The 19,373-nt window shown below is 37.6% G+C and overlaps 1 protein-coding gene across 7 annotated transcripts in view; it reads right to left on the bottom strand.

Annotated features, from left to right (window-relative positions):
* Window positions 1–19,373, bottom strand: part of LOC126279138 (blastoderm-specific protein 25D) — a 139,363-nt gene that overhangs the window by 48,545 nt on the left and 71,445 nt on the right. For 6 of the 7 annotated variants that reach the window (XM_049979646.1, XM_049979647.1, XM_049979648.1 and 3 more), the window contains exons 11-13: window positions 14,934–15,175; window positions 11,113–11,213; window positions 3,793–3,936 (exon numbers count right to left, since the gene is read on the bottom strand). In XM_049979646.1, the coding sequence (XP_049835603.1) occupies window positions 3,793–3,936; window positions 11,113–11,213; window positions 14,934–15,175 (487 nt within the window). The remainder of the gene's footprint in view (window positions 1–3,792; window positions 3,937–11,112; window positions 11,214–14,933; window positions 15,176–19,373) is intronic. The other variant, XM_049979645.1, reaches the window with a different exon arrangement.

The following is a 19,373-nucleotide window of genomic DNA, read 5'->3' as shown; positions in this document are numbered from 1 at the left end:
GATGCATAAAATGACTCTATGGGTACACTATGCAATTTTGATAAGGAACTGAAATCTACTACAAACTAAAAATACTTTCATATGACAGTGACAACCTCAAAAATTTATCAAATATTGGTAAGGGCTGCAGGAACATACTCAGAACATTATTGTTTCCATAATCAATCATCTACTGCTAAATACACAGACAATAACTGACAGATGATATGAAAATTGTATATTGTGAGATGAATAAATCTCATTTCATGTTTCACACTACAGCCGCACCATTTGTTTATAGAGCTATTCGGCAGGGTACACTTCCTGTAAAACTTACTGAGTTCATGGAAAGGATAGAATACTACAGTGTAATGTCCTGTCAGTGACATTGTCATCAGAGATAGTGCCAAAATTCAAAATCAAGATATATGTCTGTGTTTGTAGGAGCTTCTTAACATATTAAAATATCAAACTCTTGAAAACTATAAGCCACATGTCAGACATCCTCAACTGCTTATGACAAAGTGGAGGAAGGACATTATGGAGAAGGTAAAATAGATGGAAGGATGGAGTGCATAGGTAGGTAAATTAAAATTATTGAGAAAGAAACCAAAATATGCAGTTCTGGAACTGAGTAAGAGTATCTATTACTTACATGTACAAGTGTTGTAAGCTACATGTACCCATTTGTTAATGACTGCTACTGTGAAACAACTGGCAAAGTTTTTCGAAAAGCAAGGGAGATGTAATGCAGCTTTATAATATTACTAATAAAAGAAAGATGAATTTTGAATAATTTGATCATATCTCCATAATACTGACATCACAGTTTATAATCAGTTCACTATGTATGCAATCTATATATTAAGGCTACCAGGAAATAACACAATGCTATGTCTAAGTATAAACAAAATACAATAGCTTTTTAAGAACATCACATAAAACTGTTTACATATGACAGACACCCATGTTGCATAAAGTAATTTATCCAAGAGCTTGTTAAGGCAAAGCAGACACACCATGAAACATCTTTTTTCCACATCACACTTATATAATAGGTAGATATAATAAATTTACATCAACATTTCAATATTTTCATAAATACCACAAAATCATTTGTAATTTTATTGTCCAGCAAGGATGTATTGTCCAATCAGTATTTTTTTTTAAATAGATGACAGAAATGTGCTGCAATGATGTTAAACCATTCAACCCTTAACTATAGCACAGGCATGTCTGCTTACCAACATCTGCAACAGGGCTGAGACACATTCAAATCCAACACCATACCTTTAATTGTGTGTGTGTGTGTGTGTGTGTGTGTGTGTGTGTGTGTGTGTGTGTGTGAAAGGGGGGTAGCATCACTCCTCTCCTACGTGGGATCCGAGGGCAGTAAGATCTTCTGTCGTATACATAACCAATATAGACCTGGTACAATGACTATAGCTCTGGTATTGCAAATTAAATGAAACAACAGCAATAATTCATGAATGGCTTGAAAATAAAAAAAAATATTGTTAACAACAGATTTTATGGCAGAGGAGAGCTGAAAGCAGAAAACGTGTGTTGATATCTACAATTCAGTAAACTGAATAAAAAAGAATGAGAAATAAAAGCAAAGTGCAAAAAGATTTGGTTACTTGATTCTCCTGTAGTATTGCCTCCATTGTACATATTTTCCCAGCAAATTAAAAACTGGAACTCCACATATCACAGTCAGTACTGCAAGTGAAATGGAACAGAGCCAGCAGCAGTGTTCTGGAAGGCTTCAATGAAAAGAAATGCCATCATAGATGATAGTGAGGATACCACAGCAATTTAATTTTCCTTGCCATTTAAAATAGATTGGTGGCAAATAATGTCTCAGATCACACAAACATCTGGCAGCAGGCATTGTTCTAGAAATAGCACATGCAGCAAAACTTGGTGGATATTCTAATGAGTTAGTGAGGAATGGATTTACATTGGAAAAAAATTAGTTCCAATTTTGACTGCCAGATGCAAATCTGGTGCTGTACAGCATCTCACTTACTTCCACAGTGCTCAAATTGTGTAAGTGGTGGTTAATAATAACACCAACATTATGCCTTTCTCACTTGTTTGACCTAATGTCTCGTTCCTAATTCATTACATAAGGAAACAGTTCTATACTTCGTTCTTGCATTCATAGCACCTGGTGGCCAAAATTGAAACCAACTTCTTTCAGTGTAAATTGATTCTGCATTAACATATTAGAATATCTATCATGTTTCGATCCCATACAATAATTACAGCCCACACTGGACTTGTGTGTGTAGCTGCACTTTGATTATAATCTCATAGTACTAACGAGGAGTTGAATTCTTGAAACAGAGACCAGTTAAGTTTGATAATATGACATGGTTCAGAACCTGAAGAATTGCATTTGTGTTTTACACAGCTTCCATGTGGAACTTTATACAATTGATACAGTTCGTACAATGCTGATGGCAAATTTTCTAGGGAAAGCAGAAGCAGCCACCATAGGACACAGGCTGCATGACAGTCATTTAAAGAGCAAATCTCATAGCAGTAGAGAACCAATTTCATAATGATAAAGGAGCAGATACACCTTATGAGTGCCACAAAACAAGTGTCAGTAATTGTCCTCAATGTTTATGTCTCAAATAAAGTAATATAGTTAGGACATCAGCTCGAAAATAAAAATAAAAAGTTTGAAACTGATGCTAATTATCTTTGGCAAACAGCATGTTAGCTTCTGTCTCAGGATAATTTTTTTCATTTCTTTTATGATTTCTGCCAGTATGAGTGGACGGCATTGTCAAAGCTTCATTCTTTGTTGATGGTGGCCACCGGCAATCAAGGGTGAAGCTTTGACAGTGTTTGTGTAACATCAGAAAAATATGAAACAAAAGTTGGACACCAGCAACATGAAGGATTGAAAGTGTCAGCCACTTGTGCTGGCAAAATGTCAGAAAAATATCAAACAAGCATCAGCCAAAGAACCTGAGACTGAAGCCAATAGGTAGTTTGTCAACAAGTGGCCACAAAAGCTTCAGAAATTTTGTAAACTATCTTTATTATTGTAGTGGAGTTGAATGGTTCAGTTGCTCATTATATTTCAATCTAGCAGTAGCAGAATCAACAAACATCTTGCAAATACCTCTCTGCCATCTACATAAATCCTCAATATAAATGTAAGTAAGTCACACTGTGAATATTAATACTGAAACAATTATAACTTCTTGGGGCAATTCTTTTCTGAAAATGTAGGTATTGTTTTCCTTAAATACTCGTTTCCCTGATTAAGAGAGTTATGGATAGTGTATATTTCACAGTTAAGATCTCCATGTCCAAACATTTTGCTCTATTCCTTCCTGAACAAGGAATTCACACACCTCTCCATTTTGCATCAACATAAGTGTTCTTTTTTTTATAATTCTAATCAGTTTCCTGACTATGTCTTAACATCTTTCTACAGTTCCATTCAATTTGTCTTGTCTCACAAATCCATCTGACAGATTGGCTTCAAAATAAAAGAATACCCATGCTTTTTTCTTTGTTTGGACAAATGGGTTCTTTACAACAACTGGACTGAAATTTCTTGTAAGCTGTCTTAATAATATTCACAATATATTAACTATCTTATCTTTACTGCATAGTTCTTTCTCCTTCTACTTTCCACACTAAAAAAATTACCACATGGTTCTGTTCATTGTATTACACCCCTCGCAATGGTTAAAGCACATATAGAGTTCTGATATTTTTACAGCTATTCCAGTAATAGCATTCTTCTAACACTTTCCACTCATTCCAGTGATAAAATTAACTCACCATAAGCTTGCTGTTCTGTTGTGACAGCCTTTGCTCCAACTCGGCAATACGCATTTGTAAGCGTTCAACTTCAGAGCTGTCCTTGGTTATTATTTCAGTTGGACGAGGAAAAGTTCTTACATTATTTCCAGTAGTTTCATCATCCTAAAACAGCAAAGAAGCAGCTAAACTGACAAGAGCAATAACATCTGCAGACAGAAAATGAGAGGGAATTAGTGCTACAAAAATTTCTCATCAGATAATAAAAAATCCTGGAAATAATACACAATTTACATAACTTTAAATTAAGAAAAATCGTAATGAACTCACTTTCAATTTATAGTATTTTAGTTTTACAATTTATTGCATGCAATGTAAATATAGCAATTTCTTTTAAAATGGCAGAATTAAGTAAACAATATATGCTTCACGAAACACTAATTTACAAAGAGGTATATTGGGTGGCCAATTCTACATAAAACTTATGGTGAAGTTATTTTCATGTAATCATTTTTTAAACTTTCAACAAATTGAAGCTACATGCTGAACTGGGGCGCAAACCTGAAACATTATCCAGATTCATTTCGAAGGCATTTTTTGTTTCTTCTATAAATTGTGTGAGAAATTTGTATGCAACATGAATTTGTTTTCAGTCATTGAAAATCAAATTGAATAACTGACAATTTTCAGCGCATTCATAGCTAGGGAGCCCGGCAATGCTTTACAATTGCTAAATGTATATTGGAATTGGATATATGTCCTCATCTCCTTCTCCCACCTCCATTATGTCCATCACCTACTCTTCCCCCCTCCCACTCTTTGTTTGTTTCCTCCTCCTCCCTCTGTACATGTTGTCCTTCCCCCCCCCCCCCCTTTCTCTTTGTCTCCTTCCTTCCCCATCTCTATCATAATTTCCGCCCTCCTCCCTCCACATCTCTTCCAATCTCCTCTATTCCCTCTCCCTGATATTGGGCCTTGTTTACTGTTACTGCAAACGAAACCTCGATTGGGAACTGAAGTCACTTAAAATGAGTGGGTAAATTGGTTGGGCTCATGGTATATGGTGTACAAGAGACGTCTCTCCAACTGTTGGGCCTGTGAGGGTAGTAGCTCCAATGACATTATTTTTTATAATTTTAAACTGTGAACGAGGAGGGTTACAAAGTTTCAGACGATTCAGCTTCCATAGCAATATTCTTATAAATCAATAAGCCATAAATGCAAGTTATTTTTTTAAAATTTTTATTTACACTAAGGAGAAAGAATATATAAGAGAGAAACAATTTGTCTAATGGTTTAAAAGTCCTGCTATAGTTATTAAAAGTGACAGAGGAAAATAAAACTAAACCACACATTTTGATGGCACAACACAGCACGACATTTTCCTTCTGGTAACCAGTTTTAACAGGAAACCTGTACTGTACATTGTTATCTAAAAAAATGTATAGTCTATGTTAATTTGAATGTGTATTAAAATATCATATAAAAATCTGAAGTAAATCTGTCAAGAACTTCGAGATTTTTGCAACAACATTTCCTCTTTATATATTATACAGGGTGATTCACAAAGACATGCAAATATGTTGTTTAGTTACGGAGTTACGACTAATAAAAGATTTTGCCTGAAATTTAGCAACTTCGCTAATATGAAGCCATCACAAAGCATGATATCCATTTATTTTGTTGTTATTGGTCTGGTGAATATAATAAAACATATCCCAGATGTGTATCTGCAGTAGTTTTCCAGAACATCTGAAGAAGCAAAGATTATTATACAAGTCAATTTGTTTACTTTTCATTAAGAATGTAGAAACGTTTATGTCATTGTTAGCAACCATTAGTGAGTTGTTTGTTGTTTCCTAACCTTGAAATGAGCTAGCTGTCTGTATTGTTCAGTAGAAGAACATAATAACAACAGAGTATTAAAGTGAAACCACGTAGTAACTGTTGTACTTTGTAGATTATCTGACACATTCATACAGTTTCAGTTAACATTATTACCATCATTTTTCTAAAATTAATTTCTCTACAACTTCTGTTGAAAACTTTGTGCAATTGTTTGGAATTTAAAAAACAAATTGGGCCATGTAGTTAATAAATTAAAAAATTTACAAAATCACTTCTTTGCTTCTACTGATGTTCTGGTAAACTACAGCAGATACACGTCTGGGACATGTTTCATTAGATTCACCAGATCAATAACAACAAAATATATAGAAATCATGCTTTACTTTAACCTTGTGCAGTTTTGTGATGGCTTCATATTAGCGAAGTTGCTAAGTTCCAGGCAAAATCTTTTATTAGTCGTAACTCTGTAACTAAACATTTGCAGACATATGTTTACATAAACTGTTTTCTTTACTTTTACTTGTAGAATAACATATTAAAGTATTTGCATATCTTCGTGAATCATCCTGTATATACAGGGTGCGCCAGAAGTCACATTTGGAAATGTTTCATGTTATTATGCTGAAATAAGAAGCAACAAGAAGAGCAAACAGGAACATAAAATGGCTCCCTAGCTATCGCAGAAACTGTATTTAACAGAAAAAGAATGCAAGAATGGCATAACACAGAAAGAAATGGTCTTACATATTTCAAACTCTGTCTGTATGCTAACCATCACATATCTCATTATCACTCCATTCAATGATGATGCAGAGTTGAAATAAATGGAAATCTCCTTTCTTCATCCAATGACACATAGAGTTTCTGGGAATGTTCATCTCTGCCAACCACTGCCTTGTTGATTTGTCTGGTGAACAACGCAATAATGCATTTAAGCTTTCAGTGACTTCATTATTGATGTCGTATTTATTGGGTCTTCCACTGTGTGGTGTGTCTGTTACAGAACCAGTTGCAAAGGCATTTCTTTCCAGTTTCTGAAGTTTGGTCTCTGTCGGGGCTTTTTTCTCCAAGCGAATAGAAAGTTTTTCCTAATTTTATCATATGTCTCAACCATTTGTTCCTTTTCATGGACCCATATGTTAAGAAGGAGACATTCTTCAATGGTGCATCTGCTTGTATTTAACACAAACGTTTACAAGTGTTATCTTGGTAACAAAACAGAACATGGTCACATGCTGTAGCAATCGTCAGAACTACAAGCAAAACAACATGATCATACACCCAATTATCAGGGTGTGTTGACTGCATTGTTGTAATTTGAGTGATCTCTGCCAGAGTCAGGCATGCTAAGGCAGGAAACAATATTTTCCACCTAGAATATACGTCCAGAAAACATTCCACCTGACTTCTGGCCCACACTGTATATATTTAATTGCTATATAGATTACAAAAATACATAGCCTATGTCCGTTCGAACATTCATCAGAGTATTGTGTAGAAATCTGAAGCAAAGTGGTAAAGAACTTTCGAGATTGATGGTAACAATGTCTCGTCTTTAATAGGAGTAATAGTAATAGTAGTAGCACAGATGAAATGGTTGCTGGGATGTTCATGACCACTTTCATCAGAGATTACCTGACTGAAAATAAAGCTTTCATTACTATTTGCCTTTTACTAAAGTTTATTGTGCAGATTACATCTGTATGATCTTTTAAGTAATAACTCAGATAACTTACAGAAACTGTAGATACATCATTTTGTAGCAAACAATCCCAAGTTTCATATAAAAGTGTCAAGTATCATTTTGGATTGATGTGACTATCATTTGTGATGCAGTAAACATCCAACTAGTAATAAATTTCTTCCTACATTCACTGCAGCAAATCAGGCATAACTTGTGCAGTGGTAGTGTAGATTCAATTTTTGAGGTCAGCTAAATTATTTGGTGGGAGAGGAATGCCAGTGTTGCTTTCCCTCCTCTGTTCGACATAATCAACATGTGGGCAACCTGGTGCTTCATAGTGTCACTGTGTACAATCCATCTCAACAAAGTTCTTGTGCCAACAGTAAATCGTAGATCTGCTTGGAGGTTCTTTAGTGTATTCAGTGCAAAATTTATGTTGAACAGTTGTTGCAGTGTTCATTTCATGAAACCAAAACATGCTCCACACCAGTAAAAGTAGCTATTTTATTGGCTGATGCTCCTGGTGGCAGAATGGGGTACTGATGCACTACAGAAATCAAACTTGAGGTTGCTTGCTTCAAAATGACATCTACCGATTCTGCAAGTTACCTCAATAAATTTCTTTATCATTTCATAGTTGTAAAGTCCTTTTCGACTTACCCTGTATTTTGTAATGTGTTATATATAATATTAACATAAATTCTGCAAATATGTATTATCGTCATTATGCTGTATTGAGCAACAAAGTGGAGGTTCATTTTGCAATAAACTATCTAACTTGAGAAGTGAATACTTTGAAGTAGATGGTTATTAAAAGAAAATTCTTATTGAAAATTAGAGTTACTGGCAACACACTTTATGGTAAACAACATTCAACTACTTTCAGTCACAGCAGGAAGGTAATCAAATTAGAATCACAATATTTGCAAAGCCTTTAGTAACAGTGTGTCATATGCAAAGATTAAGAATGAAATTTATTGCAACTAAATATCATGGGAATATGGATGCCAGACTCTGTATATCAGTAATACTATTCGAACAAACTCTGCTGTTTAAACAGAAAAGATATGACATACAGAAGCTTCTGTATTCTCACTACAAAAGATAACACGTGAAAATTTGATGCAGAAAACTTGATGGCAACTCGAGCTGCCAACAAATGGGATATGGGTAAGTCCACAAAAAGTTGCTCAGAAGTTCTGGTTCATGAGAGGATCTACACTTTTCATCCAATCTCTCGCAGATCAGTCTGGGGTTGAAACTAAAGACAGCAGACTGATATCAGAAATATTAAGTTCCACATTGAAAATTGTATTCACATGCATGGGGTGTCTCTTACAAGAGTTATCAGGCATATTTTATGTGGTGTTTTGGGATGTATCTGCAATTTTACTTTTGTGATGTGTAATAGGAGTCATCCAAACAAATACTGCTCATGACTTCTTTCATAAGATGCGCACCATCGATGGAAAGAGTTGGTCTGTTTTCTGTTATGAACAAAATAACTTTTAACGTAGAGTTTTATATGTCTATTCAACAGAGTGGTTCCCAATTAGTCTAGTGCAATATTTGTTTTATTGATATGTATTAAGAGGGAAGTAAAACACAAAGAATAACTAGTACTCCAGTAACAATACCACTGTCCTGGCCCATGCTCACTGCTACTACCAAGCAGCAATCCTACTTAATTGCTGCTGTAGTGCTGGCTATTCTTCATGTTTTACTGTCGCAGTACTGCAAGTAGGAATGCCATGATTCCCTCTTACTGGCTTGCAGTAAAACCTTTGACATTGCATCACATTGACAATTAATAACCAAATTAAATCTGAAAACAGTATTTTCAATCAGATTAAATAGAGCAAATAATATAGAAAGAAACTTCCACATGGGAAAAATATATTAAAAACAAAGATTCCAAGACTTACCAAGCGGGAAAGCGCCGGTAGACAGGCACAATAAAAAAACACACAAACACACACACAAAATTTCGAGTTACAACACTGCTAATGTTCTGAAAACATACAGGGTGAACCAAAACTCAACTGAAAGACTTTCCGGTGCTGTTTCAGGATACCTTGTGAATATTCTGGTGCAAGAGACACATGGTCTCTGGCAGCTTATTACAGTGTAACAATAAAATTACCATTTATTCGGTTGTTACCACAATCATAGCTTCACAACAGAAAAGAACCGTGTAATAAGCAAATCGCAAAAAGTACAACACAGACTAACGCAAAACCAAGATGTGATTGCCATCATGCTGCTCTTCCACTGCATTCACTGAAAGCATACATGAGGTGCATATTGGACAACCCTTCATCAGCAAACCTACCCACAGTACCACTGTGTACCATTGTTAATGTACGACTAACGCAGTCAGGAAACAAAGCCCTAGACAGATTCGAGAAGCACTGAATGCACGCTTGAGGGCAATGGGTTAAAGAGGGCATTACTGTTGTTAACAACAGCAACTACGAGTGTATGGAAACTAGACAAATAGCACATACTGTCGACATCTGCAATGCTGTGCACTTTTATCAGTGTAATATAGATAACTGTAGCAAAAAACAAAATATTCATTAACTTTCACGTGCTCCGGGAGACCATAGGTCCCTACATCAAACTACTCAGACGGAATCCCTCAGCAACTTCTGAAAGCTTGTCAGGGGAGTTCTGGTTCCCCATGTATATACAATTTATCAGAGAGGATTAGCAGCACTTGTTCACATATGATCCTGTTGTCCACAGGAAAGTATCACTGTTGGACTATCATAATGGAATGCAGTAAAACTTCGAGAAGATTTCCACTTAGCACAATGAATGGCAGATTTATTTAAAAGTGAATAAATGCAAGGTAATGTCAATAACAAAGGAGGTGGGTCCAATTGCAAGAATAGCAACAAACATCTGAAGCTCCCCTATATTTAAAGATTTAGTAGTAGTACCAAGAAGCCATATGAAATCTGTAGCATGGAATGCAAACTGGCAGACTTAGATTTGTTGGAAGGGTTCTCGGAAAGCTGTAAAGGAAACCACAGGTAAGAGATCTGTACGTCTATTTTCACAGCATTGCTCTAGCATTTGGAGCCCTTACCAAGTTGGGCATGACAACAGCACTGAACAAATTCAGAGATGCAATGCTAGAACTGCAACATGTTGGTATGGCCCATATTTAACACCACTTGGTAATCTAATCTTTACTGGTGATTTTTTTTAAGAACTGTGTCATACTGCTTTAGGAAACTGATGCCTGGACACTCCTATAATTATGACTAGAACTGGAGAAGGCCAAACCACAAGGTTCCTTTGTTAAATGGAAATATTTGGTAGAGGGACACATGACGTAAATTTAGAGAAGTGTGTCGATAAATAGGGACCATGAGCATAAAATACACAAACAGAATACAATAGTCATTGTTAGATTACCTTATAACACAAATATCATAACCAACATTATTCATTAATTTAAGATAATTGCTGTTAAAAAGTGTAGAGTAGAAGACTTACTGTCCTACACTTTGCCTTTTGCTGCACAACCAGGCTTAAACTTATGTCATTTCTGTCATAGAAAATGTAACTTAGTAGTTCTATCTAGAAAACAGCTAAGAAGTAGTGAATAAAATAGTGAATTTCGATGCTAGATCTTTATTGTGTTGATGAAGTTGTAAATATTATAATTACAACATATACAAATTTTGTGCTTCATGTTGCAGATTCACTTGTGTTAGTATCAACACCAGTGTATGATGAATATTAGCAGACAGGTCATCAGAAAATAGGCAAACAGGTAACTCAAACTTTTGACTCACCCTATACAGAGCTGGATTTGAATCCAAAGACTCTGGTTCATCCACATCAATGTCAGCATCCACAATGCACTGACTCTTAGCAGAAGGATGTATCTGAAGGCCTGAAATTGTCAAGATATACATGAAGTATATAATTTGTGTAAAGAAAGGAATTTTATTTTGGGGCACATTAATAACCACCAGAAAACTATGTAGGAACAGAATGTTCCACACATTCAATAGCCATGTAGTGTGATTTTCATATGGAAGTAGCCTAATAAACATCATACCATACTTACAACTTATTTTTCATTCAGTTTCATCTGCGATTGCATATGCATCTAAAAAGAAAAGTAAATACTTAAGACTTTTCCCAAACAAATAACCTGACAATATAGAAAGTCTATGCATTGTATCATCACTGGAAGTGTTGCCTCCTGCTTTGTTTCTTCTCCAGACACAGCAAATGCATACTGCAATTGTTTATTATGTTTGTCAATGCAGCTTATTTGTGAAGCTGCATCTCTTATGTTCCATATCTATTAATTGACACCTGTTTCAGTAACAAAAGGCTACCACAATTAAGCAGACCTTTTACTTTTGTGACTCAGAGATTAAATACTATTACCTCTCAAAGGCCCTTTCCATCTTATGCAGTTATGCATGATGATAATTTAAACATTATTATTTCTCCAAAAGTACCTCCCTTATGTCACTGACTGTTACAAGATAGAACATATCTTACTGATGAATGTTACAACAGTATTAATAACAACTACAATTCAATAATAAATGACTGAAGGAAATATCAATTTCTGTGTGAAAAAAATTATATGATCTAAAGCAACAAGGACCTATGAAAACTCTTGTCACAAGCAGAAACTACCTACAATCAAGCACAATATGGACACTGTTAAGGAATACATAGATATTTGAAGCTCAACAGTTTATGTGATATATCCCATACATCTACACTCCTGGAAATGGAAAAAAGAACACATTGACACCGTTGTGTCAGACCCACCATACTTGCTCCAGACACTGCGAGAGGTCTGTACAAGCAATGATCAGACGCACGGCACAGCGGACACACCAGGAACAGCGGTGTTGGCCGTCGAATGGCACTAGCTGCGCAGCATTTGTGCACCGCCGCCGTCAGTGTCAGCCAGTTTGCCGTGGCATACGGAGCTCCATCGCAGTATTTAACACTGGTAGCATGCCGCGACAGCGTGGACGTGAACCGTATGTGCAGTTGACGGACTTTGAGCGAGGGCGTATAGTGGGCATGCGGGAGGCCGGGTGGACGTACCGCCGAATTGCTCAACACGTGTGGCGTGAGGTCTCCACAGTACATCGATGTTGTCGCCAGTGGTCGGCGGAAGGTGCACGTGCCCGTCGACCTGGGACCGGACCGCAGCGACGCACGGATGCACGCCAAGACCGTAGGATCCTACACAGTGCCGTAGGGGACCGCACTGCCACTTCCCAGCAAATTAGGGACACTGTTGCTCCTGGGGTATCGGCGAGGAGCATTCGCAACCGTCTCCATGAAGCTGGGCTACGGTCCCGCACACCGTTAGGCCGTCTTCCGCTCACGCCCCAACATCGCGCAGCCCGCCTCCAGTGGTGTCGCGACAGGCGTGAATGGAGGGACGAATGGAGACGTGTCGTTTTCAGCGATGAGAGTCGCTTCTGCCTTGGTGCCAATGATGGTCGTATGCGTGTTTGTCGCCGTGCAGGTGAGCGCCACAATAAGGAATACATACGACCGGGGCACACAGGGCCAACACCCGGCATCATGGTGTGGGGAGCGATCTCCTACACCGGCAGTACACCTCTGGTGATCGTCGAGGGCACACTGAATAGTGCACGGTACATCCAAACCGTCATCGAACCCATCGTTCTACCATTCCTAGACCGGCAAGGGAACTTGCTGTTCCAACAGGACAAAGCACATCCGCATGTATCCCGTGCCACCCAACGTGCTCTAGAAGGTGTAAGTCAACTACCCTGGTCAGCAAGATCTCCGGATCTGTGCCCCATTGAGCATATTTGGGACTGGATGAAGCGTCGTCTCACGCGGTCTGCACGTCCAGCACGAACGCTGGTCCAACTGAGCCGCCAGGTGGAAATGGCATGGCAAGCCGTTCCACAGGACTACATCCAGCATCTCTACGATCGTCTCCATGGGAGAGTAGCAGCCTGCATTGCTGCGAAAGGTGGATATACACTGTACTAGTGCCGACATTGTGCATGCTCTGTTGCCTGTGTCTATGTGCCTGTGGTTCTGTCAGTGTGATCATGTGATGTATCTGACCCCAGGAATGTGTCAGTAAAGTTTCCCCTTCCTGGGACAATGAATTCACTGTGTTCTTATTTCAATTTCCAGGAGTGTAATTTCTTTAGTAACAAATATACCTTTTTTAGATTTATTATTAATTACCCATAACAAAATGACAAAAATTTAAACAGCATATAATCTGTTCACTTTCAATTTAACCTCTATTGGCCTTCGGGAAAAAAAAAAAAGATTCCCACACCACCGCCTCTGTTTGTCAGCCTCTGGTACACTGTCACATGGACTAATGAGCTTTCTTTAATTGCCTGAAGAGATGGCAGTCCAATGGGGCCACATCTTCTGAAGTGTGTGGCTTCGCACCCACATTCTATGATCTAATCAATGGTATGCTCGCATGCTGACCTATTTATTGTGTGCCATTATCATATAAAATCACTAGATGTTTTGGTGAGAGAATTTGATGAAAATACACTTCAAGTTTCTTAATGCTGCTGCTGTACTATGCTGAAATGAGTCTTTCCATTCACACTATGAGTTTTGCCATTTCATTATCTTTTCCATTTGCGTTCACAGGAATGAACCTGCCTCTCACTTGTTTTCACAATGTTCACTAAGAGTTCCTCTCTTATGATATAGAAATGATGCAACTCACTGGTGGATATTTTCAATTAAAATCTTCTCCACTGTATGTCAGTTACATAACATGTGCAAGAGCATGTTTCTGACACAGGAATGACACCATATTGAAATTTGGGGCTGGCTGTGAGTCATGTGTGGATAGTCAAAGCAGATAAGGCAACTGCTTGTGTAAAGTGAGAAATCCAGTTTGGAGTCCCAGTCCAGCACAAATTTTCATTGTCATAATTCCCTCATAGAGCTGATGGTTGTTCATGTACTTTCCCCTTATGTATTTATCCTGATCAGTCAACATTTATGATACGATACTTCCATGAACAAACCTTTCAGTAGATTATTTTGTAAAAAGTCATAATGAAACCCCCCTTACTGGTGGAACACACAGCTACACACTTTGCCAGTTGTTATGCAGTGGTTGTATGAAAGATGTACTGGGTGCCTGGTGCAGTCACTATATCACTGGGTTAGCTATTAAGCTTTAGAGTAGCCAATGGTATTCAGTGTGTAGCTTCATTACAGCAATAAACTCAATGTCTATCTGTTTTGACATTCCCTTCAGTATTCTACAAGATATTCTTCAGCCTTTCACAAATTTGGATCAGTACTTGATTTCAGAATTGAATAATCACAGTCTATTAATGTCAGTCATTTTCTCAAATACTACAGTATGACTGCATGAAGTCGGAACACATTGATATTTTCAAAGACTATGTAAGAAGACTGTGCATCAGAACCAAAATCAAACATGTTCCTTTATTACTGTGTTTTATGACGTTAAAAATGTGAAATTACTTTCTGATCATCCCTTCAATAATATACTAACAGTACCAGGGAGAAAAGATTTATTGGCTGACCACAGTATACATCTGACACAAATTTTGTAACCAGTAACTAACAAAAGCCTTACCCTGCATGTTCATGACATCATCCACAACATCAGTACGGTTGCTTACAACGGGCGTACAGCGCCGTACTTTTCCAAGGCGAGGACTATCATCCTCAGGGTTTTCTTCCTGAGGTATGATCAGAGCACTTTCTCCCCTTCTTTTAACTCCTCCACCCACTGCTGCCGACCCCACCTCATCAGTAACAGTTTCACTGTTGTTCTCTGTGCCAGCCTGGTGCTGTGGTGGTGGTGGTGGTGGTGACCTTAAATTAGTAATCAAGATACATTTTATTTCAATTACAATCACATACTTTAAGAACTCAAAATAGTGTAAGCAGCAAATATTTTAACAAAATTAAAATCATTTAAAGACAAAGTAATTGAAAAGTTTATAACTGTGGTTACTTTCTTTAGAATGTTTACTGTAAAATCTTGAAAACAGTACTATCCAGCCATATAAATCTGCTTTTCTATTGTTTACTGTATTTGAATTTTATATTCACCACACATAAAGCATTAAAGTAATGGTGTTCTTGTCAGTTCAGCACATTTTCTGACTTCTCTTAGATGAGCCTGTTATTCATATGTGAAATCTAGATAAAACATTTTGCAATACACAAATTTCATACAAAGTAGGTCTGTTTATTGGTACAAAAAATGCTTTCCTTTTGGGGTCTCCCAATCGAGAATACTGTGCACTTTGAGAAGACATCCTGGCTGACAAACTATGTATCATGGCTATAAAAACCAGACAAACTGTTTAATGACAAATACTCACCACATAACACATGTATCTCAAGTAGCAAATATTTTGTGATAAATGTGAATATAGATGCAAATTCTGCCTCAAAATGTGAAAACTTGAAATTACCTAATGGACAATATTTTATAGCGAATTGTACTCAGATGAACTATTTTTATCAGGAATAGTTTGGAATAACTTTACTTTCTGTACAGAAATGTTAAAAAGTAACTAATTTTCAGTTACTGGTACTGCACATCATCTAGCAAAGACCAATCTTCAAAATAAAAAGTGGATGAACATAATGAAGTATCAGTGTGTTTGATGCTCTGGTGCCATGCCAATATGTGGGTGGTTGAATGGTCTGTATAAGATACACACCGTGTAATGCAATGTAGTACTCACCTGTGGGCCTAGTATCTCCCTGAAGAAAGAAATTGATATGTCTGCTTGCTCTTTTAAGTCCAAAATTTGGTATAATGGAGACATTTTAATGTTGGTTTAGGTGGTGGGTCTTTTGAACTTTAGTTGCATCAAATGCCTGTAGGTGTTGGGCCTGAACAATTTTTTTTCATATCTCACTTATGATACTGTGAACCTCAGTAAGCTTTGTGTTGTGCGTTGTTCATTGTTTTCTTTTCTTATTTTGAAATTAGTGAAGAGACTAATCCTGGTCCACCATGGGACTGGATTACGACCCTCATAACACCAGAAGGGATCGGTGAGCTTTGTGACCACATGTTAGATCTGCTTTCACAGAAATACAGAACGCAAAGTAGTCATCTGCCCTTGTTTCCCTATACCGCTCCTCTCCCCTCTGACAGTCATAATTCGTTTGTTTACTGTCAGGATTGACTTCTTGTATATAATGTACACACACACACACACACACACACACACACACACACACACACACACACACACACAAACAAACAAATTGAATTTCAGCAAAAACAGATGTGAATTTTACCAAAAATAGATGCTACTTTTCAAGCCCCTATATATAGTGTGTATGTGTTTCTTCAGGTATTCTAAAATCATTGTACAATGTTCCCAAAACTTGCTCATTCACCTTCCTCAAGAACTGCTTCTGAGCAAACTATATGAAGTACAGCACCATGCCTAAAAATTTCTTGATAAATAGATCTTGAAGACATCACCATATTACACCCCTGAGAAAATTTACATCTCTATGCTTCCTCTTTTGAAAGTTATAACTTTTCAATATTATTAAAACAAACAACAGTAATTCACTAGCATTGCCTGTTTTGATTTATGTTGTCATGCATTGTATGTAAGTATGCACTATTATTTCAAAATAACTACACAGTATACATTAACAACTACTATAAAGAATCAAACCAACCTCAGAATAAGCAGAATAATACTGGAACAGCTGAAAATTTACTGCATATATTCATGATGGTTAGACAATTTTATGGGATTGTCGGTGCATCTAAGTGTTAACTAATAATGTTATCGTGTTCAACCAACTCAACAAAATGAGCACACAAAATATGAACACTCATGTAGCACAAATATCAAGACAGAAAAAGATATTCTGGAAGCACTTGACTCTAGTTTTCTGTATTAGATTAGTATTAGTCAAGAGTTGTTCCTGTTTGCAAGGAAGTTCCAGCTCGCTGTCACTTTCACAGAACGTCACAAGGAATATCAAGAACAACTCAACTGCTAATGCCAAAAAACAGCACCTTTGGTGGCTGGTGCGTCAGGTCTTTAACAGCTGTGTTGAACGCAATACTAGACAATGTACACTGCAACATCAGCCCCATTGGTGGATGTGGAGAGTCATCTAAAAATCTTGCAGGGAAGTGCTCTCAGCGTCCAGAGGGTGTTCACTGTTCAGGTAGTGAGTTTGCTTCAGATGGTTGCATTTGTGTCAGGGGCAGAGGCTGGTTTTGCGGTGTGAATGTTAGCAGTACTTCTGGGAACTTGTATCCAGGTTTGGTTGGTTGGTTGTGTTGCGGTATAAAGGGACCATACTACAGGGCCATCAGTCCTTTTTTCCTGATACAAATAAGGCTCAAGGTAAAACAACAGCCAAATTAAGTTTTTTGAAAGTAAAAGGGGGGAAAGGAATGGGGAACCACACCGAAAGAGAAAACAAAAGAAATGAACAAAACAGGAAAAATATACACCATAAGGAAGGTATGTATTAAAACCATAGAGCAGATGGTCTGGCTGGCCAATCACAAGAATAAAAGAGGATGAGTCAGCCACTCTGACACACACAAAAATGTCCATCCCAAAAAGACAAGGTGAGATGAACACACATAGGGAAAAGACAAAAACCAAGACAAACAAATGCAAAGAAAGAGACAGAGAGTTAAAATAGAGGGAGGGTGGATGCCTCTGAGAGAAGACCAGACGCCCACCCTGGTACGATAAAAAAAAAAACTCATGAATACAATGTAAAACTAAATCTGCTGTTGAGGCACTGTCACCAGACACTGTAGGTAGCATGCTGGAAAGGTTAAAAATCTGCCACAGAGCAGTTAAAACTGAGCAGTCTAACAAGGTGTGGATGGCAGTCATAAGGGAGCCACGGTGACCCTGAGGTGAGTCCTCTTGACGGAGGAGGTGACCATGTGTTTGTCACGTATGGCCGATGTGAAGCTGGCAAAGGATAACAGATTCCCTGCGAGTGGTTTGCACGGAGGACTACTACACAATTGTTGTCTCCTTAATAACACGGAACTTATTTCATGTACTCGAGGTGTGCCATTCAGTATTCCAGATCGCGAAAACTTTGCGGCGGAAGACCGATTGCAAATCGGTCGCCGGCAGGCCAATCTCCAGAGGTGTTTTACTGGTAGCCTGTTTGGCCAGGCAGTCAGCAAGTTCATTGCAGTCAGCAAGTTCATTGCAGTCAGCAAGTTCATTGTCCGGTATCCCGACATGTCCTGGGGTCTAAATGAAGGTTACTGAAAGACCACTGTCGCAGAGAGCATAAAGAGACTCCTGGATAGTCTTTACCAAAGGCTGTCTACGGAAACACTGGTTGAGAGCTTGTACGCTGCTTAAGGGGACATGTCCCTTAACTGGCTGCATTTTTAGCATTATCTTGACCCTCATAGTGCAACTGAGCTATAAATGAGAGATAGCTCGTAATTATTACACACAATTAGCGTCATTAGTCAAAGCAATTCGCAAAAAATCATTGAGATATTTATTATACTTTGGTACCGACAACAATATTTATAACAGTATAAAAAACGGAACACTATTTCACTGTGGTACCATTTTCTTTGGAACCACTGACTGCACAGCTTGGAAAAAGAGTCAGAGTACAGATTCACATAAGTGTTTTATGCCTCCAGTTTCCTTCACTGATGCTGATCTGTGAAAAAGACAAGCAATTTATTTTATTAAAACAAAAATATTTAAAAATGTAGCTCAATTATCACTGATGACATCATGTTATAAATTTTTCAGGAAATAGTAGGCAAGGGAGGTAGAGGAGATCATTCTAAATATCTGTACCAATTTTTGAGAGTTTAACTTCAGTCATTAAGGAGAAAAATGTACCTGAATAACGAAAATTCGAGTTTTCAGTAAATTGCAAAAGAAGATTTACAGATTTATTAACTTACCACTATACTCGTTTAAAATATTCCAGCTGCATACTCCAGTTGTCCTCCTGTTTCCTTATCCTTCACACTCTCTCTCCCTTCATTCTTTTCTTTATCCTTTACTCC

Source organism: Schistocerca gregaria, chromosome 6 (genome assembly GCF_023897955.1).
Source record: "Schistocerca gregaria isolate iqSchGreg1 chromosome 6, iqSchGreg1.2, whole genome shotgun sequence".
Lineage (NCBI taxonomy): Eukaryota > Metazoa > Arthropoda > Insecta > Orthoptera > Acrididae > Schistocerca > Schistocerca gregaria.
Note: the sequence above shows the minus strand (reverse complement) of the source record. Positions and strands in the feature narration are given on the sequence as shown.